General features: G+C 58.6%; 1 protein-coding gene across 4 annotated transcripts in view; it reads left to right on the top strand.

Moving 5' to 3' along the window:
• The window catches only part of Atp9a (ATPase phospholipid transporting 9A (putative)), a 63549-nt gene that overhangs the window by 33504 nt on the left and 6502 nt on the right, over positions 1-23543 (top strand). For all 4 annotated transcript variants that reach the window (XM_042699270.1, XM_042699269.1, XM_042699268.1 and 1 more), the window contains exons 10-23: positions 68-144; positions 1092-1252; positions 2858-3000; positions 3582-3694; positions 10681-10893; positions 11411-11572; positions 14056-14148; positions 14784-14867; positions 15783-15953; positions 17167-17265; positions 17886-17975; positions 18238-18382; positions 18766-18830; positions 21851-22006. In XM_042699270.1, coding sequence (XP_042555204.1) covers positions 68-144; positions 1092-1252; positions 2858-3000; positions 3582-3694; positions 10681-10893; positions 11411-11572; positions 14056-14148; positions 14784-14867; positions 15783-15953; positions 17167-17265; positions 17886-17975; positions 18238-18382; positions 18766-18830; positions 21851-22006 — 1772 coding nt within the window. The remainder of the gene's footprint in view (positions 1-67; positions 145-1091; positions 1253-2857; positions 3001-3581; positions 3695-10680; positions 10894-11410; positions 11573-14055; positions 14149-14783; positions 14868-15782; positions 15954-17166; positions 17266-17885; positions 17976-18237; positions 18383-18765; positions 18831-21850; positions 22007-23543) is intronic.

The raw sequence follows: 23543 nt of genomic DNA, 5'->3' as shown, positions 1-23543 counted from the left end.
CGCGCGCTGCCTGCGGCTGTCCCCGGCGTGGTCACCTGGGCCCGCTGGCAGTGACCTTTCCTTTCAGGGACGGTCGTGGGTGTTGTCCTTTACACCGGCCGAGAACTACGGAGCGTCATGAATACCTCGAACCCCCGGAGTAAGGTAGGTGAGAGAAGGAGGGGTGTGTGTGTGTGTGTGTGTGTGTGTGTGTGTCTGGACACCGCACATGCTCGTGGTGGGTGCGTGGGGGGGGGCAGATTCAAAGGCCAGCAGCCGGGTGCCCGTCTGCCGAGCCTTCGGCCGAGGATGCTGACCCGTGCAGCCCCAAGGAGCGGGCGCCATCCCGGGCGCGGGGAGCCGGTGGTCTCGGGCCACCGCACCGGGCGGGGTTCAGGTCGGCGCGGTGCCCCGCACAGCTCAACACCGTGCTCAGTGCGGCGTTCCCGGGCCTCCACCTCTTTCTTCGTCTTGGTAAGTGCTTTGTGTGATCAGAGGCGCAGGCGCTGCGGCCTCTGTCCGCGCTCGGCGCGTCCGCCTGCCGTGCGTGGACGCGTCCCTGGTCAGGTCCCCGGCATTTCAGCTCCGGGCCTCCGCGGGCGAGGAAAGCGCGGGCTGGTGGCGCCTCAGCCTGGCTGACGCCACTTCACGTGGTTTGTTCTAGGTCCATCCACGTCTCAATCTTCTAAAGGTTTTTTTTTTTTTTGTCGGTCATGGGGCCTGAACTCTGGGCCTGGGCGCTGTCCCTCAGCTCTTCAGCTCAAGGCGAGCGCTCTACCACTTGAGCCATGGCACCACTTCCAGTTTCTGGAAGCTAAGAATTACAGACTTTCCTTCCCGGGCTGGCTTTGAACAGCCATCCTCAGATCTCAGCCTCCTGAGTAGCTAGGATGATAGGCGTGCGCCACCAGTGTCCGGCTTCAATCTTAAGCTTTAAGAAAAAGTCCCTACCAGGGCTTCTCAGAGGCCCCGGGAGCCCTGGGTTCTCAGATCAAAGCTATGGGATGGGTGCACCCCTGCCCTGCCTGTGTGGCAGTGGCTGGGTGGAGGATGAGCCTTTGGGCAGGCGTGGGTGGCACCGGGCCCCTGTAGACCGGCGTGCTTGTCCGCAGATTGGCCTGTTTGACTTGGAGGTGAACTGCCTCACGAAGATCCTGTTCGGCGCGCTGGTGGTGGTGTCGCTGGTCATGGTGGCACTGCAGCACTTTGCCGGCCGCTGGTACCTGCAGATCATCCGCTTCCTCCTCCTCTTTTCCAACATCATCCCCATCAGGTGAGCCGGGCAGCTGTGTGGGACGGGGCTCAGTGCCCCTGTGGCCTGGGGCTAGCCCTGTGTGCAGCGCAGAGGGGAGAGCTCACTGGCACAGGCCACACTCAGGCTGAGCCCCACTGCCACAAAACCAAACCAAATGAAAGACGGTCTGGAGCCCGGACCCTTGCAGAGAATGGGTGAGGCTCCGAGATCCATCCTCAGTTCCATAAAAGAGAGAGACAAAAAAGCCAAGCAGCGTGTCACACATAAATTTTCAGCACAGAAGTTACTTGTGTCCCGGTCCTGGCAGTGTGGTTAACCCCACATCCACTGCTGGGCCCTTGTGTCTGTTTCTCCACGGTAAATGATATGCATATGCATATGTGTATGTGTGTATGTGTGTGTTTTCTATGATGGTACTAGGTCTTGAGCACAGGGCCTGGGTGCTGTCCCTGAGGTTTTTTTTACTTAGGGCTGGTGCTCTACCACTTGAACTATAACTCCACTTCGGGCTTTTTGGTGGGTAATTGGAGATGAGTGTCATGGACTTTTCCACTTGGGCTGGCTTCAAACCATGATCCTCAGATCTCAGCCTCCAGAGTAGCTAGGATGAGAGATGTGGGTCACCAGCACCTGGCTTGATTGGTATTTATTAACCTAATACTACTTCCCCTGAAATTTCCAGGGCTAGTGCTGTCTCTCAGCTCTTCAGTTCAAGCTAGCACTCTACCATTGGAGCCACAGCACCATTTCTGGCTTTTTCTGCTTATGTGGGTGCTGAGGAATCGAGCCCAGGGCCTCATGCATGCAAGGCAAGCACCCTACCACTGAGCCACCTTCCCAGCCCCTGGTCTCTTCATCTTGTGTTGAGATCTCTTGCTGTTTGCGTATTTATCAGTTGCCAAAGAGTTTGTTCAGCCACATGACCTGTGCCAGGACTGTGCACTAACCAGCAGGCTCTGAGGAGATAAGCAATTCCTCTTTATTAATAGCAAATCTTTCTGGACTAATGCTAAGCAAAATTGTAGACTTTAAAGTTCTGTCTACATCTGGGTATGAATGGCTCACACCTGTAATCCTAGCTACTCAGGAGGTTAAGATCTGAGGATCATGATTTGAAGCCAGCCTGGGCAGGAAAGTGTGTGAGGCTCCATTAACCACCAAAAAGCCAGAAGTGGAGGCATGATTCAAGTAGTAGAGTGCCAGCTTTGAGTAAAAAAACTAAGGAGATACCCAGGCCCTGAGTTCATGTCTCATTCCTGGCACACACACACACCCAAAATGGACCAGGTATGGTGGCACCTACTTATATTTCTAGCACTCCCGAGGTAGAGATCGATGGATCGTGAATAAAAATATAGTGCCTTGGGGGGCCAGTAACTAAAAGAAAAAACGAAATGAGCTCAGCGTGCCCCGAGGGTGGCAGTGCGTGTGCCTCTGACAGGTGCCACATCCTCCCTGGCCTCACCTCAGCCCCTGCTGCTTGAGTGTCAGGACACATACGTGCTTAGACACCGTCTGTAGCTACGAGATGTCCAGGGGCTTTATGTGTGATGTCCGGTACTTGCCTGCTGTGGGCCTTATGTTCCATACCCGGTAACCTCTCTGTTCTGCTCGCCTATCTAGTTTGCGCGTGAACCTGGACATGGGCAAGATCGTGTACAGCTGGGTGATTCGCAGGGATTCAAAAATTCCGGGGACTGTGGTTCGCTCCAGCACGATCCCTGAGCAGCTGGGCAGGATTTCTTACTTACTCACAGACAAGACAGGTGAGCACCTCCTGGGGGGGGGGGGGGTGGGACAGAAGAGCAAGGACCAGGGTGCCAGACTCCATCTAAGCTGCTCTTGCCTGCCATTTAGTGGCTGCAGGGAGGAGGGAAGATATAGTAAGGATCCTGAGGGACTTGCAAAACATCAGGGAAAACCAGGAAGGAGAGGTTCTGGGAACATTCCAGACACGTCAGCATCAGGTTCCCAGTGCTCTCTGTAGAGCTTTGCCATTGGGGTGACTCTTCATCATCAAGCAGTGTTTCTTTCTGCTCTGGAAATCAGGCTTCTTCAAGATAGAATCTGATTGGCTTGTTGTGTATGATGTGTGATCCTCTTGGCCAATGGAATGGGTCAGGCCTTCTGATTGACAGCGCCTCTGGGCCACTCTGGGGAATGGGCATAGTTGTGTTCCTATAGCAACCTAGGATGCAGGACCCCTCCCTCTTGCTGTTTCAGCAGGAGCAGTACTAAATCTAGCATGCAGGGACTAAAACTCTCAGAAGATGGAGACTGTGGTTAGGTGTAGCAGGAGTGGACACCTGGGCTCGGAGCCAGGTTCCTTACCTGTCTTGTGTTTCAGGAACTTTGACCCAGAATGAAATGGTTTTCAAACGGCTACACCTGGGCACAGTGGCCTATGGCCTGGACTCCATGGATGAAGTGCAGAGCCATGTATTCAGTGTCTACACCCAGGTAAGGCCCATCTCCCTACCCAGAGCCATCCTGAACTTGAACTGTTGCACTGAGATGTAATCTGGCCACCCAAGCTCACCTTTGGCTTTTAGTATATGCATAGAATTGGACAGCCATCACCCAATCTAGATATTTTGTGTTCATCACCCCCTTTTTTGTGCTGGAACTGGGAGCTTGAACTCATGACCTGGGAGCTGCCCTTTTAACTTTTCCACAGGTGCCCACCCTTTCCCTCCTCACTCCCTCTCCCCCCACAACACCCTCCCCCCCAGCCTCAGAGACCACACCCTCCACCTCCTCCAGAGTCTCCGCAGCTGTCTGCTTTGCCACCTGCTCTTCTTATCACCATCCAGAGCTAATGGATCTGGAAAACCCACGCAGAGTATAGTCTGCTGGGGACTGCTGCCAGATAGGGCGTGGGAACCTGTGAGTGGGTGGTATTGGAAGCCTATGAATGTTTGGTTTTACTTTTTCTCAGGCTTGGAGCTAGGGCCGGGCTTACCCATGGGCTGCTTCTGAACACTCACGACATTTGCCACTTAGCACTCCTTTCTAATCTATTTCAACTCTGCAGTGGTGTGAAAGGCTCAGTTCATCATCATCGGCTCCCACCTGTCTCTCCCCTAGAAAAATTTCAGCCAGGCGCCAGTGGCTCACGCCTATCATCCTAGCTACTGAGGAGGCTGAGATCTGAGGATCACAGTTCAAAGCCAGCCTGGGCAGGAAAGCCCATGAGAATCTTACCTCCAGTGAACCACCAGAAAACCGGAAGTGGCGCTGTGGCTCAAGTGGTAGAGCGCTCGTCTTGAGCTAAAGAGCTGAGGGACAGCTCCCAGGCCCAGAGTTCAAGCCCCACTACTGACAAAAAAAAAAAAAAAAAAAAATCCAGGCCGGGCTCTGGTGGATCACGCCTGTCTATAATCCTAACTACTCAGAAGGCTGAGATCTGAGGATCACGGTTCAAAGCCAGCCCGGGCAGCAAAGTGAGACTCTTATCTCCAATAAACCACTAGAAAACTGGAAGTAGTGCTGTGCCATAAGCGGTAGAGTGCTTGCCTTGAGCTGAAGAGCACAAGAAAAGCGCCCAAGCCCAGAGTTCAAACCTCACGACCGGCCAACAACAACAACAAAAATCCAGAGCCAGTTGCCTCTCAGAAAGATGCTACTGGTAAACACTCAGTATTCCTTTTTTTGTTGGTCAGTCCTGGGGCCTGAACTCTGGGCCTGGGCGCTGTCCCTCAGCTCTTCAGCTCAAGGCAAGTGCTCTACCACTTGAGCCACAGCGCCACTTCCGGCTTTTTTCTTTTTGCTTATGTGGTGCTGAGGAATTGAACCCAGGGCCTCATGCATGCAAGGCAAACACTCTACCACTGAGCCACCTTCCCAGCCCCAAACCCTGAGCTTCTTTTGCTCAAAGCTAGGACTGTACCATTTGAGCCATAGCACGACTTCTGGCTTTTTCTTTTCTTTTTTTTCCCCCCAGGGCTGAGGACCGAACCTAGGGCCTTGTGCGCACCGGGCAGGCACCCTTCCGCTGAGCTAAACCCCCAGCCTCCACTTCTGGCTTTTTTTTTTTTTTTTTTTTTTGGGTCCGGTCATAGGGCCTGAACTCTGGGCCTGGGCGCTGTCCCTCAGCTCTTCAGCTCAAGGCGAGCGCTCTACCACTTGAGCCACAGTGCCACTTCCGGCTTTTTTCTTTTTGTTTATGTGGTAGTGGGAATCGAACCCAGGGCCTCAGGCATGCAAGGCAAGCACTCTACCACTGAGCCACCTTCCCAGCCCTCTGGCTTTTTCTATGTATGTGGTGCTGAGGAATTGAACCCAGAGCTTCATGCATGCTAGACAAATGCTCTGCCACAGCCACACTCCCAGCCCCACACCCTTGGTGTCTGAGGCAAGGTCTTCCTATGCAGCCTAGGCTGGCCTTGAGCTCAGTCCTTCAGCCTGTGCCTCCTAAGTGCTGGGATGAGAGGCGTACACCATCATGCTGCTCTCAGACCTACAGTTTGACAGGTGAACCAGGCTATTGGAAAGCCCAGAACAACGCTTTGAGCACAGAGGCCGGGAAGCAAGACTCAGGCTCACTTTCCAGATGCCACGATGTATTCTGGGGACCAAGATAGGGTCTGCAAGCTGGCTGCCCCCCAGGGTGCAAAATAGCTACTTAAATCATGCAAAGTGGGTGTCACCCCACGGCCTTGTCCAGGTTGACCCGGAGCACCACTGACCTCATAAAGTGAGCAGGTGGTTTTAAAAGACTCCACAGGATGGGCTGGGAAGGTGGCTCAGTGGTAGAGAGCTTGCCTTGCATGCCTGAGGCCCTGGGTTCAATTCCTCAGCACCACATACACAGAAAAAGCCAGAAGTGGCACTGTGGCTCAAGTGGTGGAGTTCTAGGCTTGAGCTGAAGAGCTGAGGGACAGCGCCCAGGCCCAGAGTTCAGGCCCCACGACTGGACCCCCCCCCCCCCCCCAAATAAAAAAGACTTCACAGGAAAACCTCACACGATTCATCCAAGGCCACGCAAGCAGGACGGAAATGAGCCTGTGTTACGAGGCAGCACCCCGCAGGGTGAGGCATTGTGGGGGCCTTGCCTTGGCTCCCTGTTTTTTTTTTTTTTTTGTCGGTCATGGGGCTTGAACTCTGGGCCTGGGCGCTGTCCCTCAGCTCTTCACTCAAGGCGAGCGCTCTACCACTTGAGCTACAGCGCCACTTCCGGTTTTCTGGTGGTTTATTGGAGATAGGAGTCTCACGGTCTCTCCTGCCCGGGCTGGCTTTGAACCACGATCCTCAGATCTCAGCCTCCTGAGTAGCTAGGATTACAGGCGTGAGCCACCAGCGCCCGGCTAACTCCCTGTTTTTTTAAAAAGAAGTAATTGAGGGCTGGGAAGGTGGCTCAGTGGTAGAGTGCTCGCCTGGCATGCGTGAAGCCCAGGGTTCGATTCCTCAGTACCACATACACAGAAAAAGCTGGAAGTGGCATTGTGGTTCAAGTGGTAGAGCGCTAGCCTTGAGCAAAGGAAGCTCAGGGACAGCTCCCAGGCCCTGAGTTTACGTCCTAGGACTGGAAAAAATGAGATAAGAGTTCTAAAGGCTGTGACTTCCACTCTTTGAAGAAAGTCTATAATTTCAGAATACTTTGGTACTGTAGAAACCTCTGGTTCTATGCTCTCCGGGGTCTCTTTCCCCATCCCTTAGCTCATGGCAAAACCTAGCTTGTTTTCTTTCTCTGGACTATACATTTCATGTAAACAGATCAAGTGTAAGCCTAGCTACTCAGGAGGCTGAGATCTAAGGATCTGGTTCGAAGTCAGTCTGAGTAGGAGAGTGTGAGACTCTAATCTCCAATTAACCAGCAAAAACTGGAAGTGGGGCTGTGGCTCATGTGGTAGAGTCCGCTCTCCTTGAGTGAAAAAAAGAAGGGCCCAGGCCCTGAGTTCAAGTCCTAGTACTGACCAAAAAGAAAAGAAAATCCTTCCTGCCATGCAGTGTCCAGGTCTTGAGAAGTGGCCCTGTGTGGGTCATGAACAAGAACCCAAGGCCTAATTTGCAGGCTGGCTGCTGTGGTGGCTGCCATCAACTCTCCATCCCGGCAGGCAGTGGGCATCTCCCTCCTCTTCCCTGTCTCCTGCTTTGGGTACCACCATGCTGACCTCCTGAGATGCTCTCCTGTTCTCCCTCCATCCCCCAGGGCACAAAGGGCCACCGTCCTGGCTGCTGCCAGCCCCCACATCTGTTTTAGTTTCCCATTGGTATTTTTTAAGTAAGACGAAATGTGTGTAGGTTAAAGGGCCGTGGGAGGAGTTGGAGGTTGAAGATAAACACTGGGCGTGTGAAGCTCTTCCAGATGGGCAGTGTGGCTGGAGAGAGCCAGGCCATGCTGCGTTGTGCATGGATCCCGGGGTCCAGATCAGAGTCTCGGCCATCCCCTGGGATCCCAGAGGAGCCTGGTATTTGACAATTACGAGAGACAGTGGTCAGCACCCTGCTTACACGTGCCCTGTCCGGAGGGAGCTAATGAGAAAGAGGAGCAGACATTGACTTAGCAGTGGCAGGAGTGCTTCCACTGAGGTGGGTCTCGTGTCCCCATTCCCCCGGCCGCCCCCCGCCCCCGCCCCCCCAGGCATGCTGGCTCCCTGATCGAATACGGGCCTTTTACAAGTCCTGTCAGCTGGGTGCTGGTGACTCACACCTGTAATCCCTGCTACTCAGGAGGTTGAGATCTGAGGACTACAGTTGGAAGCCAGTCCAGGCGCGTTCATGGGACTCTTAACCTCCAGTCTCACTAGCAAATAAGCTAGAAATGAAGTGTGGCTCAAGTGGTGGATCACCGGCCTTGGGTGGGAAAGCTTAGGGACAGCGCCCAGGCCTTGAGTTCAAGCCCCAGGACTGGCATGTGTGCATGCGCGCGCGCACACACGCACACACACACACACACACACACACACACACACACACAGTCTGTCCATGTGCTTCGCGTTGCTTACTTGGGGGTCTCACTCAGAATATAATCCTTGAGGGGTTGGGAAGGTGGCTCAGTGGTAGAGCTCTTGCCTTGCATGCCTGAGGCCCAGGGTTCAATTCCTCAGCACCACGTAATCAAAAAGAAAAAAGCCGGAAGTGGCGCTGTGGCTCAGGTGGTAGAGCGCTAGCCTTGAGCTGAAGAGCTGAGGGACAGCGCCCAGGCCCAGAGTTCAGGCCCCACAACTGGACCCCCCCCCCAAAAAAAAAAGAATATAATCCTTGAAGTTTGATGTCACCCCCATTTGAAAATCTGAACCAGAAGTCTGGTGGCTTTGCCAGATTGGCCTCTCTGTGTCGTTCCCCCCCATTGACCATGGCGATTCCCTGGTCAATCCCTGTGTCAGCCCTGAGCTCAGGTGTGACGGCACGCACCCTCAGGGCACCGTGTTCTCGCGTGGGTCACCACAGGCCAGCACAGAAGAGCTCTTGCTTCTGCCTTCCTGGCTGAGGGAGATTCACAAAGTCTTCAGGCCTCTTTAGAATTTTAAAGTGAATGTCTTCATAATTAAAAGCAGTTGACAAGAATGCTTCATTGAGCCAGAGCTCTTGTTTGTTCCTCTTAATTATTGTTACCACACAGTGCCCTTTGACCTGGAAGTGAAACTCATAGGCCCTTGACATCAGAGGTTAACAGACCAGGAAGCCAGGGCCCTGCGTCCCTGCAGTGACCAGAGTGACTTAGTAATTGTCTAATTACCTGAGGGGTTGAATGCTGCTACTAAAAATAGTACTGAAGAAATGAAAGTCATTCTCTCGTTTCTGGTAACCCATCTGTTCTCTATTTGGGGTGGCCTGGGACGCGGCTCTGGGGCCGTCCATGCACGCGGTCACCCCGCTTCTGCACTGCAGGGAAATGTGTTTCTAATGGAGTGCGGAGCCCGGCCGCTCTGTCGGCACGTCTAGCTTCCGGATTCAAGCTGTGGCGAGCCGTCCTTTGTCCAGAACAGTGATTTAAGATCTGAAACTGGCTGGGCATGGTGGCTCACGCCTGTAATCCCAGCTACTCAGGAGGCTGAGATCTGAGGATCACAGCTCAGGCAGAAAAGTCCACGAGACTCTTATCTCCAACTAGGCATCAAAATGTGGAAATGGAGCTATGGCTCAAGGAGTAGAACACCAGCCTTGAGCGAAAAAGCTAAGTAAGTGTCCAGGCCCTGCATTCAAGCCCCCCCCCCCCATCTGAAACTGACCTTTGGTAATTTAATAGTGTTTGTTTTGTTTTGGTTGGTTGTGGGGCTTGAACTCTGGTCTGGGCACTGTCCCTGAGCTCTTCAGCTCAACCGGCTAGTGCTCTACCACTTGAGCCACAGCGCCACTTCCGGTTTTCTGGTGGTTCACTGGAGATAAGAGTCTCATGGGCTTTCCTGCTCGGGCTGGTTTTGAACCACAGTCCTCAGATCTCAGCCTCCTGAGTAGCTAGGATGGCAGGTGTGAGCCACCAGCGCCCGGCGTGACATGTGCTGTTGATAATGGAAGGGAGGCTGATGTCAGTGGGGCGCCTGCTCCCCATCAGCCAGCTTCAGTTACTGGATTGTTCCTTCGCTCGGCATGTAGGCGTGGTGTGCCAGGCTCTGCCCTGGGCACTGGGAGTCGAGGGTTGAGAGCCCCACCCCCACCCAGGCAGCGAAGACCAAGGGTCTCGGGGACATGAAACCATGACTTGCCGTGGGGGGACGCAGAGCCGCCTGGGCCTTGAGCTTGAGCCAGCCAGCCCTGCAGAGCTCTGAGGCGCAGTGGGCGCAGCAAGGGCAAGGGCCCTGGGGCAGGAAGCGGCTTGGAAGAGGGCGCTGTGGGAGGCCGCCAGGCACCGACGGCTGGGGCTGCCTGGCGGGAAGCCCCTCCATAGACTGGCTGGCTTTCTTCCCTGTGTTCTTTTTTGGTCAGTCCTGAGGCTTGAACTCAGGGTCAGGCACAGTCCCCAAGCTGCTTTTGCTCAAGACGCTCTACCACTTTAGCCACAGCATCACCTCTGGCTTTTTTTCTGTGTCTGTGGTACTGAAGAATTGAACCCAGGGCCTCACGCATATGAGGCAAGCACTCTACCACTCAGCCACCGCATTCCAGCCCCACTTTCCAAGTGTTTCTGATGCCTTTGCTGGCCGACCCAGGGTTTCTGACTCCTGAGGGGGTCACTAAAACAGAGCCAGCCACCCCAGGGCCCTGAGGGGGTCACTGGAACAGGGCCAGCCACCCCAGGGCCTTGAGGGGGTCACTAGAACAGGGCCAGCCACCCCGGGGCCCTGAGGGGGTCACTGGAACAGGGCCAGCCGCCCCGGGGCCCTTCCGTGACTCCTCCCCAGACAGGATCACTGTCATTGGTCCGGGGCTCACGTTCCTCTTCAGTTTGCTTTTTCCTTTCCCGCGTGTGAAGGGCGTGGGTGTGGCAGGCCTGGCCGTGTGCGGGCTCGGGCAGGACCCACAGAGCTTCCGGGCTCTAATCGTGCCCCCCTGCTCCCCCCCAGCAATCGCAGGAGCCCCCGGCGCAGCGGGGCCCCGCGGTGGCCACCAAGGTGCGGCGCACCATGAGCAGCCGCGTGCATGAGGCGGTGAAGGCCATCGCGCTGTGCCACAACGTCACCCCCGCCTACGAGTCCAACGGCGCCACCGACCAGGCCGAGGCCGAGAAGCAGTACGAGGACTCGTGCCGTGTGTACCAGGCGTCCAGCCCAGACGAGGTGACTGCGCAGGCGCGGCGGGGCGGCGCCTCCCTGACCCAGGGCCGATGGCATGCCCAGCTCTCCCGGGGCCCCGAGGCCACGCTCGCCCAGCAGAAAAAATCCCCATAGTTCAGACTCTGAGGGAAGAGGAGCCGAGTCCCTTGTAGGCCCCTGTCCCTCGCGGAGAGCCTCCGGGGACAAAAGCATGTCCTCTTCTCTGCGCGTGCGCACAGCTCTGGGGTTGGCGCTCAAGGCGGGTGCTCTACCCTGGCTTTTTGGTGGTTCCTTAGAGATAAGAATCTCTGACTTTCCTGCCCAGGCTGGCTTTGAACCGTGATCCTCAGAGCCTCCTGAGTAGCTAGGCTGACAGGTGTGAGCCACCAGTGCCCTCTCGTCTAGTTTCTATGGTGACAGGAGTCCGGGTGGCACCCAGCGGGGATGTGTGTGGATACTGGACAGGTGACGTGTCCTTGGGTCCCCAGGGACAGTGGCTGCCTGTGCCCCCACTCCTGACCTCTGACCCCATCTTTCTCAGGTGGCCCTGGTCCAGTGGACGGAGAGCGTGGGTTTAACCCTGGTGGGCCGCGATCAGTCTTCCATGCAGCTGAGGACCCCTGGCGACCAGATCATGAACTTCACCATCCTGCAGATCTTCCCCTTCACCTACGAGAGCAAGCGCATGGGCATCATCGTGAGGGTGCGGGCTCTGGGGGTCTGGGGGGGGTGGTGTTCCTGTGTGAGAGGGGTCCTGTGGGGGGGCCCCTGGGTGCGTGGGGGCTCTGTATGGGGTAGCCCACTTTCCACGTGTCTGCAGTCCAGCCTAGCACACAGGAAGAAGTGGTTTGGGTCAGCAAGGAGCTCATGGTGACCAGAGATGCGGCGGTGCGGGGCTCTGCCAGCTCATCCGAGGCTGGGCATCCTCTGGTGCCCCCCCCCCCCCCCCCGCTAGCGTAGCTGGGTGCCCCCGCTCCTCCTTTGGTTGTGAAGGATTCTGGCCCTAGCGTGTGTGTGGTGTCTCTTGACGGTGGTCCAGGCGTCCCGAGGTGGAGGGGCTGGACCGGAAGTGATCGCAGTGACGCCTGTGTTTGCTGAAACCCAGCAGATGGGCGCCGGCGGCCTGCCGGCCCAGTTGCTCACAAACCTGTCCTTGGCAGAGCTCGGCCACCATTGGCATTTCTGTTCTGGTTGGCCCCGTTTCCAGGGCTTGAACTCAGGGCCTGGGCACTGTCCCTGAGCTGCTTTTGCTCAAGGCTAGTGCTCTACCACTTGAGCCACACTGCTATTTCTGGCCTTTTCTGTGTATGTGGTACTGAGGAATCGAACCCAGGGCTCCATGCATGCAAGGCAAGCACTGTACCACCGAGCCACCTTTCCACCAACGAGCAGAGTCTTTGGCTGCCTCTCCTTGCCCTGCCTGGGGGTCTCTTCGCCCGAGTCTTTGCCTGCAGTGCAGTCAGGGGAGGTGAGAGGAGGCAGGGTCTCTGGGACATGACGTGTGAATCTGTCTGAAGGAAGGAATAGGTGTCGCCCTTGGGCAGCTCCGTCACCCTGACCCACACCCCCATCCCACGTGCACCTCCTGCGTCCTGCAGTAATGAGGCGTCTGAGCAGGTGCCAGAGGGCGGACACCCCCCCCTCCCCCTCCCCCGCCCCAAGACTGGGACCAGACTTCCAGCCATGGCGCGGGCCTGGCCGACCCCGGAGTCCCCGGAGTTTATAGCGTGACCCAGCGCAGCATGGGAAAGACGTAAACTCGGGGTGAACTGGGGAGGGAAGTGACTCAGAGGAGAGATAGGGGGGCGGTGTTTGTGCTGGCCAGGGCCCCTCCATAGCAAAGGAAGCCCCGGGCCAGGCAGGCTTCCTGCAGCCCGGCAGTGGAGCACCATGCGGGGAGAGGAAAGGAGGCAAAAAAAGGGGGTGCTTTGATGTCGAGACCTCAAAGCTGCCTCCGTTCATCAGGCCCCCGTTGGGCACGGGGCGCAGGGAGCGCCCGCCCTAGCAACTGCGCTGAGTCAGCACGGCAGCCTGAAAGCTGGCCTTGAGCAGAGGTCACTCCAAGGTCATTTAAAAACCGGGGCCGCCATGCGGGGTGTCTGGGGCACCACCGCGTTCACATTCGCCCATCACTGTGTAGGAGTTCGTGGGATTTTCCAGAGTAGGCAGGTGTTGCTGGCCTATCTCCTGTCTCCTCATTTCTGGAATCTTCCAGGAATGGGAACCGGCCATCCGCCATTATTCCTCCAGCCTGGGCCCCGCTGTTGACGTGGGCAGCCTTGGTGGTGGCCGGCTCAGAGGCCGTCCAGAGGCCTTCCTGGAGGAAGGGGGCCAGGCTCGCTGGCCTCTGCCCACCCTCAGGGCTGGGACCCCCAACCCCATCTCCAGACACCGTCAAATGTGCCCGCTGGGGGTGCAGCACTGGGCCCCGTCATTCTCCACGCGCGCCGGGACCCCCGGGCACTGAGCCACGGAAGGCGCGTCTGTGTGGCTCCTGTGCCAAGCACTGTGCTCACTCGTTCACTCTGCCACGGATTCGTAGCACTGTGGGGCATGGGGGAACGGGCAAGAGGAAAGTAGCTGCTCAGTGCACACGCGGGAGCTGGGTTAGCCGGGCACGGGTCGGGGAGGCAGGGCTGGCAGTTTGCCCTCTGGGCCAGTCCTCTGAGGAAGGGGCTGGGGTGGTCCGTGTCAGCAGTTCTCTTGGGGTTGCTCTGGCCCCAGAAACCATTTGCCGGCATCTCCCTGTTGGGGGTGGGCTGTAGTTTGCCCAGCATCTCCTCATTGGGGCCGGGCCGTGTTTGCCGGCATGTTCCGGTTGGGGGCGGGCCCTAGGTCGGCAGTGCCACAGGCGGTCTAATGGCGTGGAGGCCGGGCCCAGACGGAAGAGTCTCGGCTTTACAAACCAAAGTGTTGCTTCTTTTTTTGATCTTGTTTTTCTGTGTTCCTTTTTAATCATCGAATAACTTTCCGGACGCTTTGAGTTTCCTTCTGCTCACCGTGGCCTTTGCCCCTCCCCACGCTGGCTTTTTATCTTTGGCCAAAGGAAAACACAACTGGCGTCTGCCCAGTGCCCTCTGCGTGGGTCAGGCCTGGAAAGTGGGTGGAGGGGGGGAGAGGGGAGGAAGGGCAAGCGGAGGGGGAGAGGGCATCCCCTCCATGGCTCACGTCGCCCTCCTCCTCTAGGACGAGTCCTCTGGAGAAATCACCTTCTACATGAAGGGGGCGGATGTGGTGATGGCCGGCATTGTGCAGTACAACGACTGGCTGGAGGAGGAGGTGAGGCGGGCGTGGTGGTGTGTGTGTGTGTGTGTGTGTGTGTGTGTGTGTGGCACAAGGGCTGGGCCCAGCCCCCCCCAGCCTGGTCTCATCTGCCGCCTCTCCCGGGGCGGGGGGGACCCCGGCTCACCCTGGCAGGTGCGTGTGGGGTGACGGAGCAGGGCATTCCAGGCAGCTCCTGGGTCTGTGGCAGGTCCGTGGCCGGGAGGCCCGGCTGTGGGGCCCGCCCTGGTCAGTCATAGCGCAGCTGCGGCACGGGCGTGCGAGCCAAGCGCCCACGGGGGCCGGGCACGCGGGCGTGTGGCACAGGCTGGGGCCGTTGGTCTGAGGGGACGCCCACGGCGTGTTCAACCTGCTGGCGGTTCCCGGGCCAGGGCTGCATCCTGCCAGCCATGACCCTGCGTGTGGCCCGCGGCCAGCTTCCACGCCGAGCCCGCACTCTGTGTGTGTGTGTGTGTGTGTGTGAAATCTCGCTGAGCGTCCACAGCCCACCCTCTCAGAATCGGGCTCAGGCCGGGGCGCTGGGCAGCCCCCGCGTGCCCCGCCTCGAGGCCGGGGCCAGGGCTGCGGTTGTGGGGGGAAGCAGGCCACTTCGGGGTCCACGGGGCTCCCTGCTGACCTCTCTGTGCTCGCAGTGCGGCAACATGGCCCGGGAAGGGCTGCGGGTGCTCGTGGTGGCCAAGAAGTCTCTCACCGAGGAGCAGTACCAGGACTTCGAGGTGAGCTCGCCGCCCGGGCCCCCCTCCCTGACACGGCGCCCACAGGCTCCCCTCTGCTCCCCACCCTGGTGCCTGCCACCATAGCCACGGCAGCCTCCCCAGGGCCGCAGGGCCTTTGCACTGGCTGTTGCCTCTGCCTGGAACGCATGTGCTCCATAGCTCCTTCTCTGTTAAACGCTGCCACCTCCAGGAAGTCTTCCTGGAGTGCCAGGGCTTCTACCTCCCTCACCCATTAACCTTGTGTGTCACCGCTCTACAGACCCTCGCTTACACTGTAGCCTTCATCTCGTTCCCCTCCTGCCTGGAGGAAGATGCTTTTGAGGGCACGCCATCTGGGATTTTTTCTTTGGCCAGTCCTGGGGCCTGAACTCAGTGCCTGGGCACTGTTCCTGAGCTGCTTTTTACCCCTTGAGCCACAGCACCACCTCCGGCTTTTTCTGTGTCTGTGGAACCCAGGGCTTCGTGCATGCGAGGCGAGCACTCTACACCGAGCCACCTTCCCGGCCCCTGGGACAATGGACAGCATCAGTGTCCCGCCGCTCTGGTTGTGAGCTGGACAGATGCTGGTCCCGGGCCCGCTGCTTGCTCTCCATCCCCGGGCTCGGACCCCGGGAAGGCCTGTCCTTCCTCTCTGCCGCGTGCCTTGTGTCTGGCATCGAGCTGACAGCACGAGGCAGGGGTGGGCCTGGGGAGAGCTGGCAGGCGGCCTGCTGAGTCTTCAGAGGAGCGGTGCCGGGGTTTTGCTTGCTTGGTGCGCGGCCTCGTGAGATGTGCAGGGCCTTGGGCCACGCAATCCGCCCCCAGTCCCCGCGCCAGCGCGGGGAGCCAGTGGCGGGGGACTGGTGGGCAGCGCCCCAGCTGGCCCCTGGGAGGCCGGGCCCAGCCCCCCGCGGCCACGTGTCCTTGTGCCCGCAGGCCCGCTACGTGCAGGCCAAGCTGAGCGTGTATGACCGCTCCCTCAAAGTGGCCACGGTGATCGAGAGCCTGGAGATGGAGATGGAGCTGCTGTGCCTGACGGGCGTGGAGGACCAGCTGCAGGCCGACGTGCGGCCCACGCTGGAGACGCTGCGCAACGCGGGCATCAAGGTAGGGCTCGGACAGACGGACGGAGCTCGGCAGTGGAGCGGACAGCTCTAGCGGAGCCAGGCAGGGCCTGCGTCCCGGTGCCCCTTATTACAATTCGGCCACCCGCCTGCGGTGATGTGGCCAAGTAAGGCAGGGACCACCCACCCTCCCGCCCAGCCGTGGGCCTGTGCTGAGAGGCGGCCAGTTTCCATTTCCTGCATCTGGAGGGGAAGAGCCAGTAGTTTCTTCTTGTGGGGTTTAGATTCCCTCCTCTCCCCTCCTGTGCCCTCCTTCCCTTCCCCTCCCCCTCCCTCTCTTCCCCTCCGCCTTCCCTTCCCCTCCTCTTCTTTTGTGGTCTTTGGGATGAACCCAGGCGCCCCCCTCCCCCCCACTTGCTAGGCAGGTGCGCTGCTCCAGCACTGTAACCCGAGGCCACCGGCAGAGGGCGCTGGAGAGCCGGGCTCCGTCCCAGGAAACCCTGAGGCAGGACGGGAGGCTGGGGGAATTTTCGTGGGGGCAGCACAGAGCACGCGCGCAGGCCCGTGTGTCACCACCCCGTACAATGGAGGGCTGTCCTCGTTTGGCAGGGCATGGCAACGCACGCCTGCAGCTCCTGCCCTCGGTTATCCTGAAGGCAAACGCATCAGACAGGGAGCAGCGGAGGAAGCCCTGGGTCCCTCAGTGGCCAGGCTTGCTTCGGCAGCTGACCCTGGCCCTTCCCTGCTGGGCACAGGGAGGAACAAAACATTGACAAAGGAGACAGAGCAGGACGCGATTCCTGCTGGGCTCCGAAGGGCCACATCTGGGGCTTGGTTAGGACAAGAGCCTGCTGTGTGGCTTTGGATGGGTCACCTGCCCTCTCTGGGCCCAGGGCAGGGCAGGACAGGATGATCTGTCCCCCAGCTGGGTCTCCTGGCTCGGTTACAGGTGGGGAGCTTGTCCTGGGCGTCAAGGAAGTGGCTGGTGTCTCATCCACACAGCCTTTCCCTCCCTCTAGTTATTTATTGTCTTAAGAAAAGGGTCAGGGCGGAGTGGGGGGCGGGCAGGCACAGGGTCCAAGCCCTCAGCCCCTGGTGTCTCCTGAGCGGGTGGTGAGCCACTGGGCCCCGTGGGGAGGGGGGCGTGGGATAGTGGGCAAATCCAGCTGTGTGTTCTGGAGAGCTCGGTGGCTCTGTGAAACAGGCCAGCCCCCAAACTCGACCCTCAGGGCGCCCCCTTCCCTGCTGGCCCCCAGGTGTGGATGCTGACGGGGGACAAGCTGGAGACGGCCACCTGCACAGCCAAGAACGCGCACCTGGTGACCCGGAACCAAGACATCCACGTTTTCCAGCTGGTAGCGCGCTTGCTGGGCCGCGGGGCGGGGTGGGAGCTGGGGTGTGTGTGTGTGTTCTGTAACCCCGTGAACCCTGTGTGGGTCCCCAAAGAGGGCGGGGAAGCCAGGGGCCCTCTAACGAAGAGAGGGCTGGGCCCAAAAGACCCTGTGCCAATCCTGGGGCCTGAGCTCGGGGCTGGCGCTTTGCCGCGTGAGCCTCAGCCCCACTTTCCACCTCGTGCGGGCTCACCTTGGATGTGTCCACCTGGGCCGCTTCTAAGTGAGATCCGCAGAGCTCAGCCTCCTGAGCTGGGCTTACAGGCGTGAGCTGCAGGCCCTGCCCGGCTTCAGTGCGGCCCCCCGTGCCGCTCAGCCAGACCGGTTTCCCAGGGGAAAAGCCAGAGCTGTGGGTCACCCGCCCGCAGGGGCGCGGGAGTGAAGGTGGACGGTCCACAGCCGGGGCTGCACCAGCACCCGGCACGGCACAGGGGGCCTTGGGTCTGGCCGGCTCTCCAACCCCCCACCCACCCCAGCGAACAGGACCTGCGCAGGCCGGGGCTGGAGGGGGGGGGAGGCTGGGTCTGGGCCGGGGCCTCCGGGAAAGCCAGGGAGCGAGGCTGGTGCCACTGTGTCCCTTCCAGGTGACCAACCGCGGGGGCGCCCACCTGGAGCTGAACGCCTTCCGCCGGAAGCACGACTGCGCCCTGGTCATCTCGGGGGACTCCCTGGAGGTGGGCGCGGCCCGGCGGGGGCTGCGGGCTTGGCTGCGGGCTGCGGGCGGCCAGGGGGCTCCCTGGAGGTGGGCGCGGCCCGGCGGGGGCTGCGGGCGGCCGGGGGACTCCCTGGAGGTGGGCGCGGCCCGGCGGGGGCTGCGGGCATGGCTGGCGGGGGGCCGGGGGACTCCCTGGAGGTGGGCGCGGCCCGGCGGGGGCTGCGGGGGGCCGGGGGGCTGCGGCCGGGGCTCACCCCCCTGCCGGCCCCGCCCGTCCCCAGGTGTGCCTCAAATACTACGAGTACGAGTTCATGGAGCTCGCGTGTCAGTGTCCGGCCGTGGTGTGCTGCCGCTGCGCGCCCACGCAGAAGGCGCAGATCGTGCGTCTGCTCCAGGAGCGCACGGGGAAGCTCACCTGCGCAGTGGGTAGGCGCCGCCGGCCGGGGGCTGCCGTGTGGGCCGGGGGGGGGGGGGGGGGGGGGGGGGTCCTGGAGGGGTGTAACTGGGTTTGGCAGCTGCGCTGCTCAGATTTCCGGGCCGTTCACTGGACGTCACGTGTTTTGCCCCTGGTGGTGGTGGTGGTTTTCTATTGGGGTCATCAAGGGACGGGAGCAGACCTAGGTTCAAATCTCACCTGGTGTTTCCTGGCTGGGTACCCCTCTGCTCCGCTGCAGAAGGGGGTGGCGTGGGGGGCGGGGAGGGGGCGATCTGCCCTGGCCTCTTGAGCGAGGCTGTGGCGTACCTGTGTCCGGCTGTGGCGCCCGAGCCAGCGAGTGGCCTCTGACACGTGAACCGTGCCCGCCCGGCAGGTGACGGAGGCAACGACGTCAGCATGATCCAGGAGGCCGACTGCGGCGTGGGTGTGGAGGGAAAGGTGAGCCTGGCCTCCCCCAGCCTCCCCCGGCCTCCCCTGCTTCCCTGGCCTCCCCCGGCCTCCCTGCTTCCCCTGCCTCCCCCAGCCTCCCTGCTTCCCCTGCCTCCCCTGGCCTCCCCCCCGGCCTTGCTCAGCTGTACCACCCTGTGCCCTGCAGCAAGCACTGGAGCACTAGCCTCAGCCACTGTAGCTTGTTAAAGTTTGTGTGTTAGAGAATTTTTCTGTTGTTTCCACTCATAACTAATCTCATTATTGGTCACTGTGTGTGTGTGTGTGTGGGTGGGTGGGTGTGTGTGTGTGTGAGAGAGAGAGAGAGAGAATTTTTCTGTTTCCACTCATGACTAATCTCATTATTGGTCACTGTGTGTGTGTGTGTGTGTGTGTGTGTGTGTGTGTGTGTGTGTGTGTGTGTGTACACCAAGGCCCCAAGCAAGGACTGAGGCTTCTGCCTGTAGGTTTTGTTGCCCATCTTTATGAATCTGAGGAGTCCACGGGTGGTCCTCCTCTTCCTCCTCCTCTCCTCCTCTCCTCTCCTCCCCTCTCCCCTCCTCCCCTCCTCCCTTCGTCCTCCTCCTTCCCCCTCTTCTGTGCCTGTACTGGGGCTTGAACTCAGGGCTTCACACTCTTGCTTAGCTTTGTCACTCAAAACTAGCCCTCTATCACTTGAGCTACTCTTCTACTTCTGTTATTTTGCTGGTTAATGGAAGATAAGAGGCTCTTTCATGCCTGGGCTGGCTTCAAACATTGATCTCAGACCTCAGCCTCCTGAGCAGCTGGGATTACAGAGTCTCAGCTAGGGGTCTTCTTTTTCCTTTCCCATGATTCTTGGCTAAGTGACAATTATGTGAAGTTACAGAGGCAAATAGTTCTCTCTCTCTCCCTCTTCAGTATTAGAATTTGAACTTAGGGCTAACAAAGCACTCTACTACTTGAGCCACGTCCCAGCTCTTTTTTTTTTTTTTTTGCTCAGGGTTGGCCTTAGACCCTTAGACTCCTTTCTACTCACAGCTTCCTGGATAAGCTTATTGTTTGAAACAAGGTTTCACCGATTGCCTTCCCAGCTGGCTTTGAGCCTCATCTTGATTCCCAAGTAGCTGAAATTACAGGTGTGAGCCACCTCACCCAGTTGGTGTACATGCACACACACACACACACACTTTCTTTCTTTCTTCCTTCCTTCCTTCCTTTCTTTCTTTCTTTCTCAGTTGTGGGTCTTGAACTCAGGGCCTGGGTGCTGTCCCTGAGCTCTTTAGCTCAAAGCTAGCACTCTACCACTTTGAGCCACAGCATCACTTCTTTTTTTTTAATTGGAGATAAGAATCTCATAGAGACTTTTCTGCCTAGGCTGGCTTCAAACCGCGATCCTCAGATCTCAGCCTCCAGACAGGTATGAGCTACTTTGCCTGGTTGGGAAATGCTCCTGAGTGAAAGATTGTGTCTGAAATCTGCACATTCCTTGAATGTAAAATTTAAGAAGCGTGTTTAAGTTTAATAGAAAATTTTTCACAAGTTCCTGTATAAAGCTAAAACATTCACATTCCCCTTTTGTTAAAAACTGCATTCTGATCCCTTTGATCATTTGTTTTTTCACGTGAAAGGAGTAAGTAGCCACCATTAAAGATATAAAAGTAGCTGGTCATCAGCAGTGGCTCATGCCTGTCATCCTAGCTACTCAGGAGCCTAAAATCTGAGGATCATGGTACAAAACCAGCCCAGGCAGGAAAGTCTATGAGACTCTTACCTCCAATTAACTACCAAAAAGCTGGAAATGGTTCTGTGGCTTAAACTGGTAGAGCACTAGCCTTGAGCAAGAGCAAGTTCAAAAACAGCGCTGAGGCCCTGAGTTCAAGCCCCAGGGCTGTCACACACGCACAAAAAGAAAATTCATCCCTTGTTTCAGTGGCATGAAGCTACTATGCTGGATTTCCTTCTGGGCTTTCTCTGTGTGTGTTACTGGTTAGGAGTGTGCATGTACTACTTATATACAGACTGTATAGACATCCATATAATTACCCTGTAGAATTTTAAATTAAAAACACACTGCATTTCATTATGCAGCCTGCCTTCATCGGCCACGCACAGCCATCTTTCCTTGCCTTCTCCCTTAGCTTTTATTCCCAAAGCTGTGGTGGGATAGGGATGGTGAAGTCATGGCTGCCTCCCTGCCCTTGGACCCCAGCTGCAAACACCTGCCACTCCCCCTCCCTTCCCGGGAATCAGTTGAGAGTACGGGCACACAGGATGTGATCCTGAATCCTGTAGCACTCACCGCAGATGCTGCCCTGGTGGACGGGCACAGCTCCGCTCCCGCTGTGCAGGGAGGGGCTTTGCTTCAGGAAAGGGCCCCAGGAAACAATCAAGGTCCAGGGATTCCATTTATTAGTGTGTTTTGTGTTTCTTTCATCTTCTTTTGTGTGTGTGTGTGTTTCTTTCATCTTCTTTAACGTAAAACACCCCTCTCTCTCTCTCTCTCTCTCTACCTCTCTCATTTGGAGGTGTTTGTTCTTCATGCCATTGAGGCATTGGGAAGTTCTAGCGTGTTCCACAGTGTGAGCTGCTGGGCTGATCTGATGTCCCCTCTGTGATGTACCCCGGAGGGGGCAGTTGTCTGCCCTGTGGGGCCCATCAGGAGGTGCCGTGGTCCTCGTTGTCCATCTGTCCCTTACCCTGAAGCCGAGGGAGGTCCGAGGCATGGCTGCACTACAAGTTACACTCGGAGTGTGCAGAACAGTTGGTCCGACAGGCTCTTTCCCTCTTAGGTCTGACCTTGTAGATGTGAAGGTCACGGCTGCGCTCTCACTCCTCCGGGGCCGCCCCGGGGCTCAGTGCTGGCGCCCTGGCTGCACCTGCCGCTGTTTATTTAAATTCCTCCTTTTAAGTCAGAGTTGGAAACCATGGACGGCTTTGTTGAATTTCTGAGATCTCCTCACCAGTCTTGTCTTTCCCATGACGAATGCGCGTGCGCGCTGACTGCGGGGCGCTGACCTGCGGGGCGCTGTCGCGCCGTCTCCTTGGTTTAGGAAGGGAAGCAAGCCTCGCTGGCCGCCGACTTCTCCATCACGCAGTTCAAGCACCTCGGCCGGCTGCTCATGGTGCACGGGCGGAACAGCTACAAGCGCTCGGCGGCCCTCAGCCAGTTCGTGATCCACCGGAGCCTCTGCATCAGCACCATGCAGGTGGGCGCGAGGGAGCGGGCCTGGGGGTGGGGCTGTGTGCAGGGGCGGGGCCTGTGGTGAGGGGAGGGGCTGCGTGCACGGGCGGGGCCTATGGTGAGGGGGCGGGGCAGCAGGGCTACAGGGGGCCTTGGGGGCAGGGTTGTGGACAGGGGCGGGGCCTATGGTGAGGGGGCGGGGGCGGGGCCGCAGGGCTACAGTGGAGCCTGGGGGCGGGGCTGCAGGCAGGGGCGGAGCCTCGAGCGGGGCAGCGGGTACAGTGGGGCCTTGGGGGCGGGGCCGCAGGGCTACAGTGGAGCCTGGGGGCGGGGCCGCAGGGCTACAGTGGGGTTTTCGGGGCGGGGTTGTGGGCAGGGGCAGGGCCTAAGGTGATGGGGCAGAGCCACAGGGCCACAGTACCACAGTGGGGCCTGGGGCAGGGCTGCTGCCTGGGGCCGGCGTGGGCTTCCGGGGCGGGGCCTTGGGGGCGGGGCTGGGGCCACACCTCCACCCAGGCGCACTGCTCACCTGGGCTTCATGCCCTGGAGACGCCACGCTCCTGCCTGACATCCGGGCCCGTCAGTCCGTCTCTTGGCACCCTTCCTGCCACCTGGAGTGACACAAGTCCTGGCAGGGCAGCGGCCGGCGCTGCACGGGGAGGCGGGGTCACTGTTGGCCCTGGGCCGTGGCTCCGCCCCGCCGCTCCCGCCCCGGCAGACACGGTGCCCGCTGTGCCCTGGCGCCGCCGGCAGCAGGCTGAGGCCGCGTGCGTGTCCACAACACGCTGAGCGCCCGGCCGCAAGCCGGGACCTGTGCAGTCCGCCAGCGCAGCCTCACCACAGGAGACAGGGTCGGGGCCTAGAAACCAGCTTTAGGGGCTTCAGTGCTGGGGGCACTGTCACTACCACCACCATCACCACTGTCACCACCATCATCAACACCGCCACCATCATCATCACCACTGCCCCCACCATCATCATCACCACTGCCCCCACCATCACCACTACCACCATCACCACCCTCACCACCACCACCACCACCACCACCACCAGTCATCATCACCACCACCACCACTGTCACCACCACCACCACCACTGTCACCACCACCATCATCATTATCACCACCACCACCACCACTGTCACCACCACTGTCACCACCACCATCATCACCACCATCATCACCACCACTACCACCACCATCACCATCATCACCACCACCATCACCACTACCACCACCATCACCACCGCCACCATCACTACCAACATCAACACCACTACAACACCATCATCACTGCAAGGTATATTAAATAGGTAGGTTTCATTAGGTAGCCAATGAAGAGAACACTGTGTGAATCAGGCAGGAGAAGAAGTTTATTTACCGAACCAATATTTCCATCGCTATCACTACCATCACCACATCAGCACCACCATCATTCTCATCAGCACTACCACCATCATCACCACCACCACCACCACCATGGCCCTCCCTCACAGCAGGTTGGATCAGATGTCAACCTAGAGGGTATTGGCGCCTGCAGGGGGTTGTGGACTCACAGGTGAA

This window comes from Dipodomys spectabilis, unplaced genomic scaffold, assembly GCF_019054845.1.
Source record: "Dipodomys spectabilis isolate Male_0828 unplaced genomic scaffold, ASM1905484v1 ptg000240l, whole genome shotgun sequence".
Classification (NCBI taxonomy): Eukaryota; Metazoa; Chordata; class Mammalia; order Rodentia; family Heteromyidae; genus Dipodomys; species Dipodomys spectabilis.
This window is presented reverse-complemented; position numbering and strand designations above follow the sequence as displayed.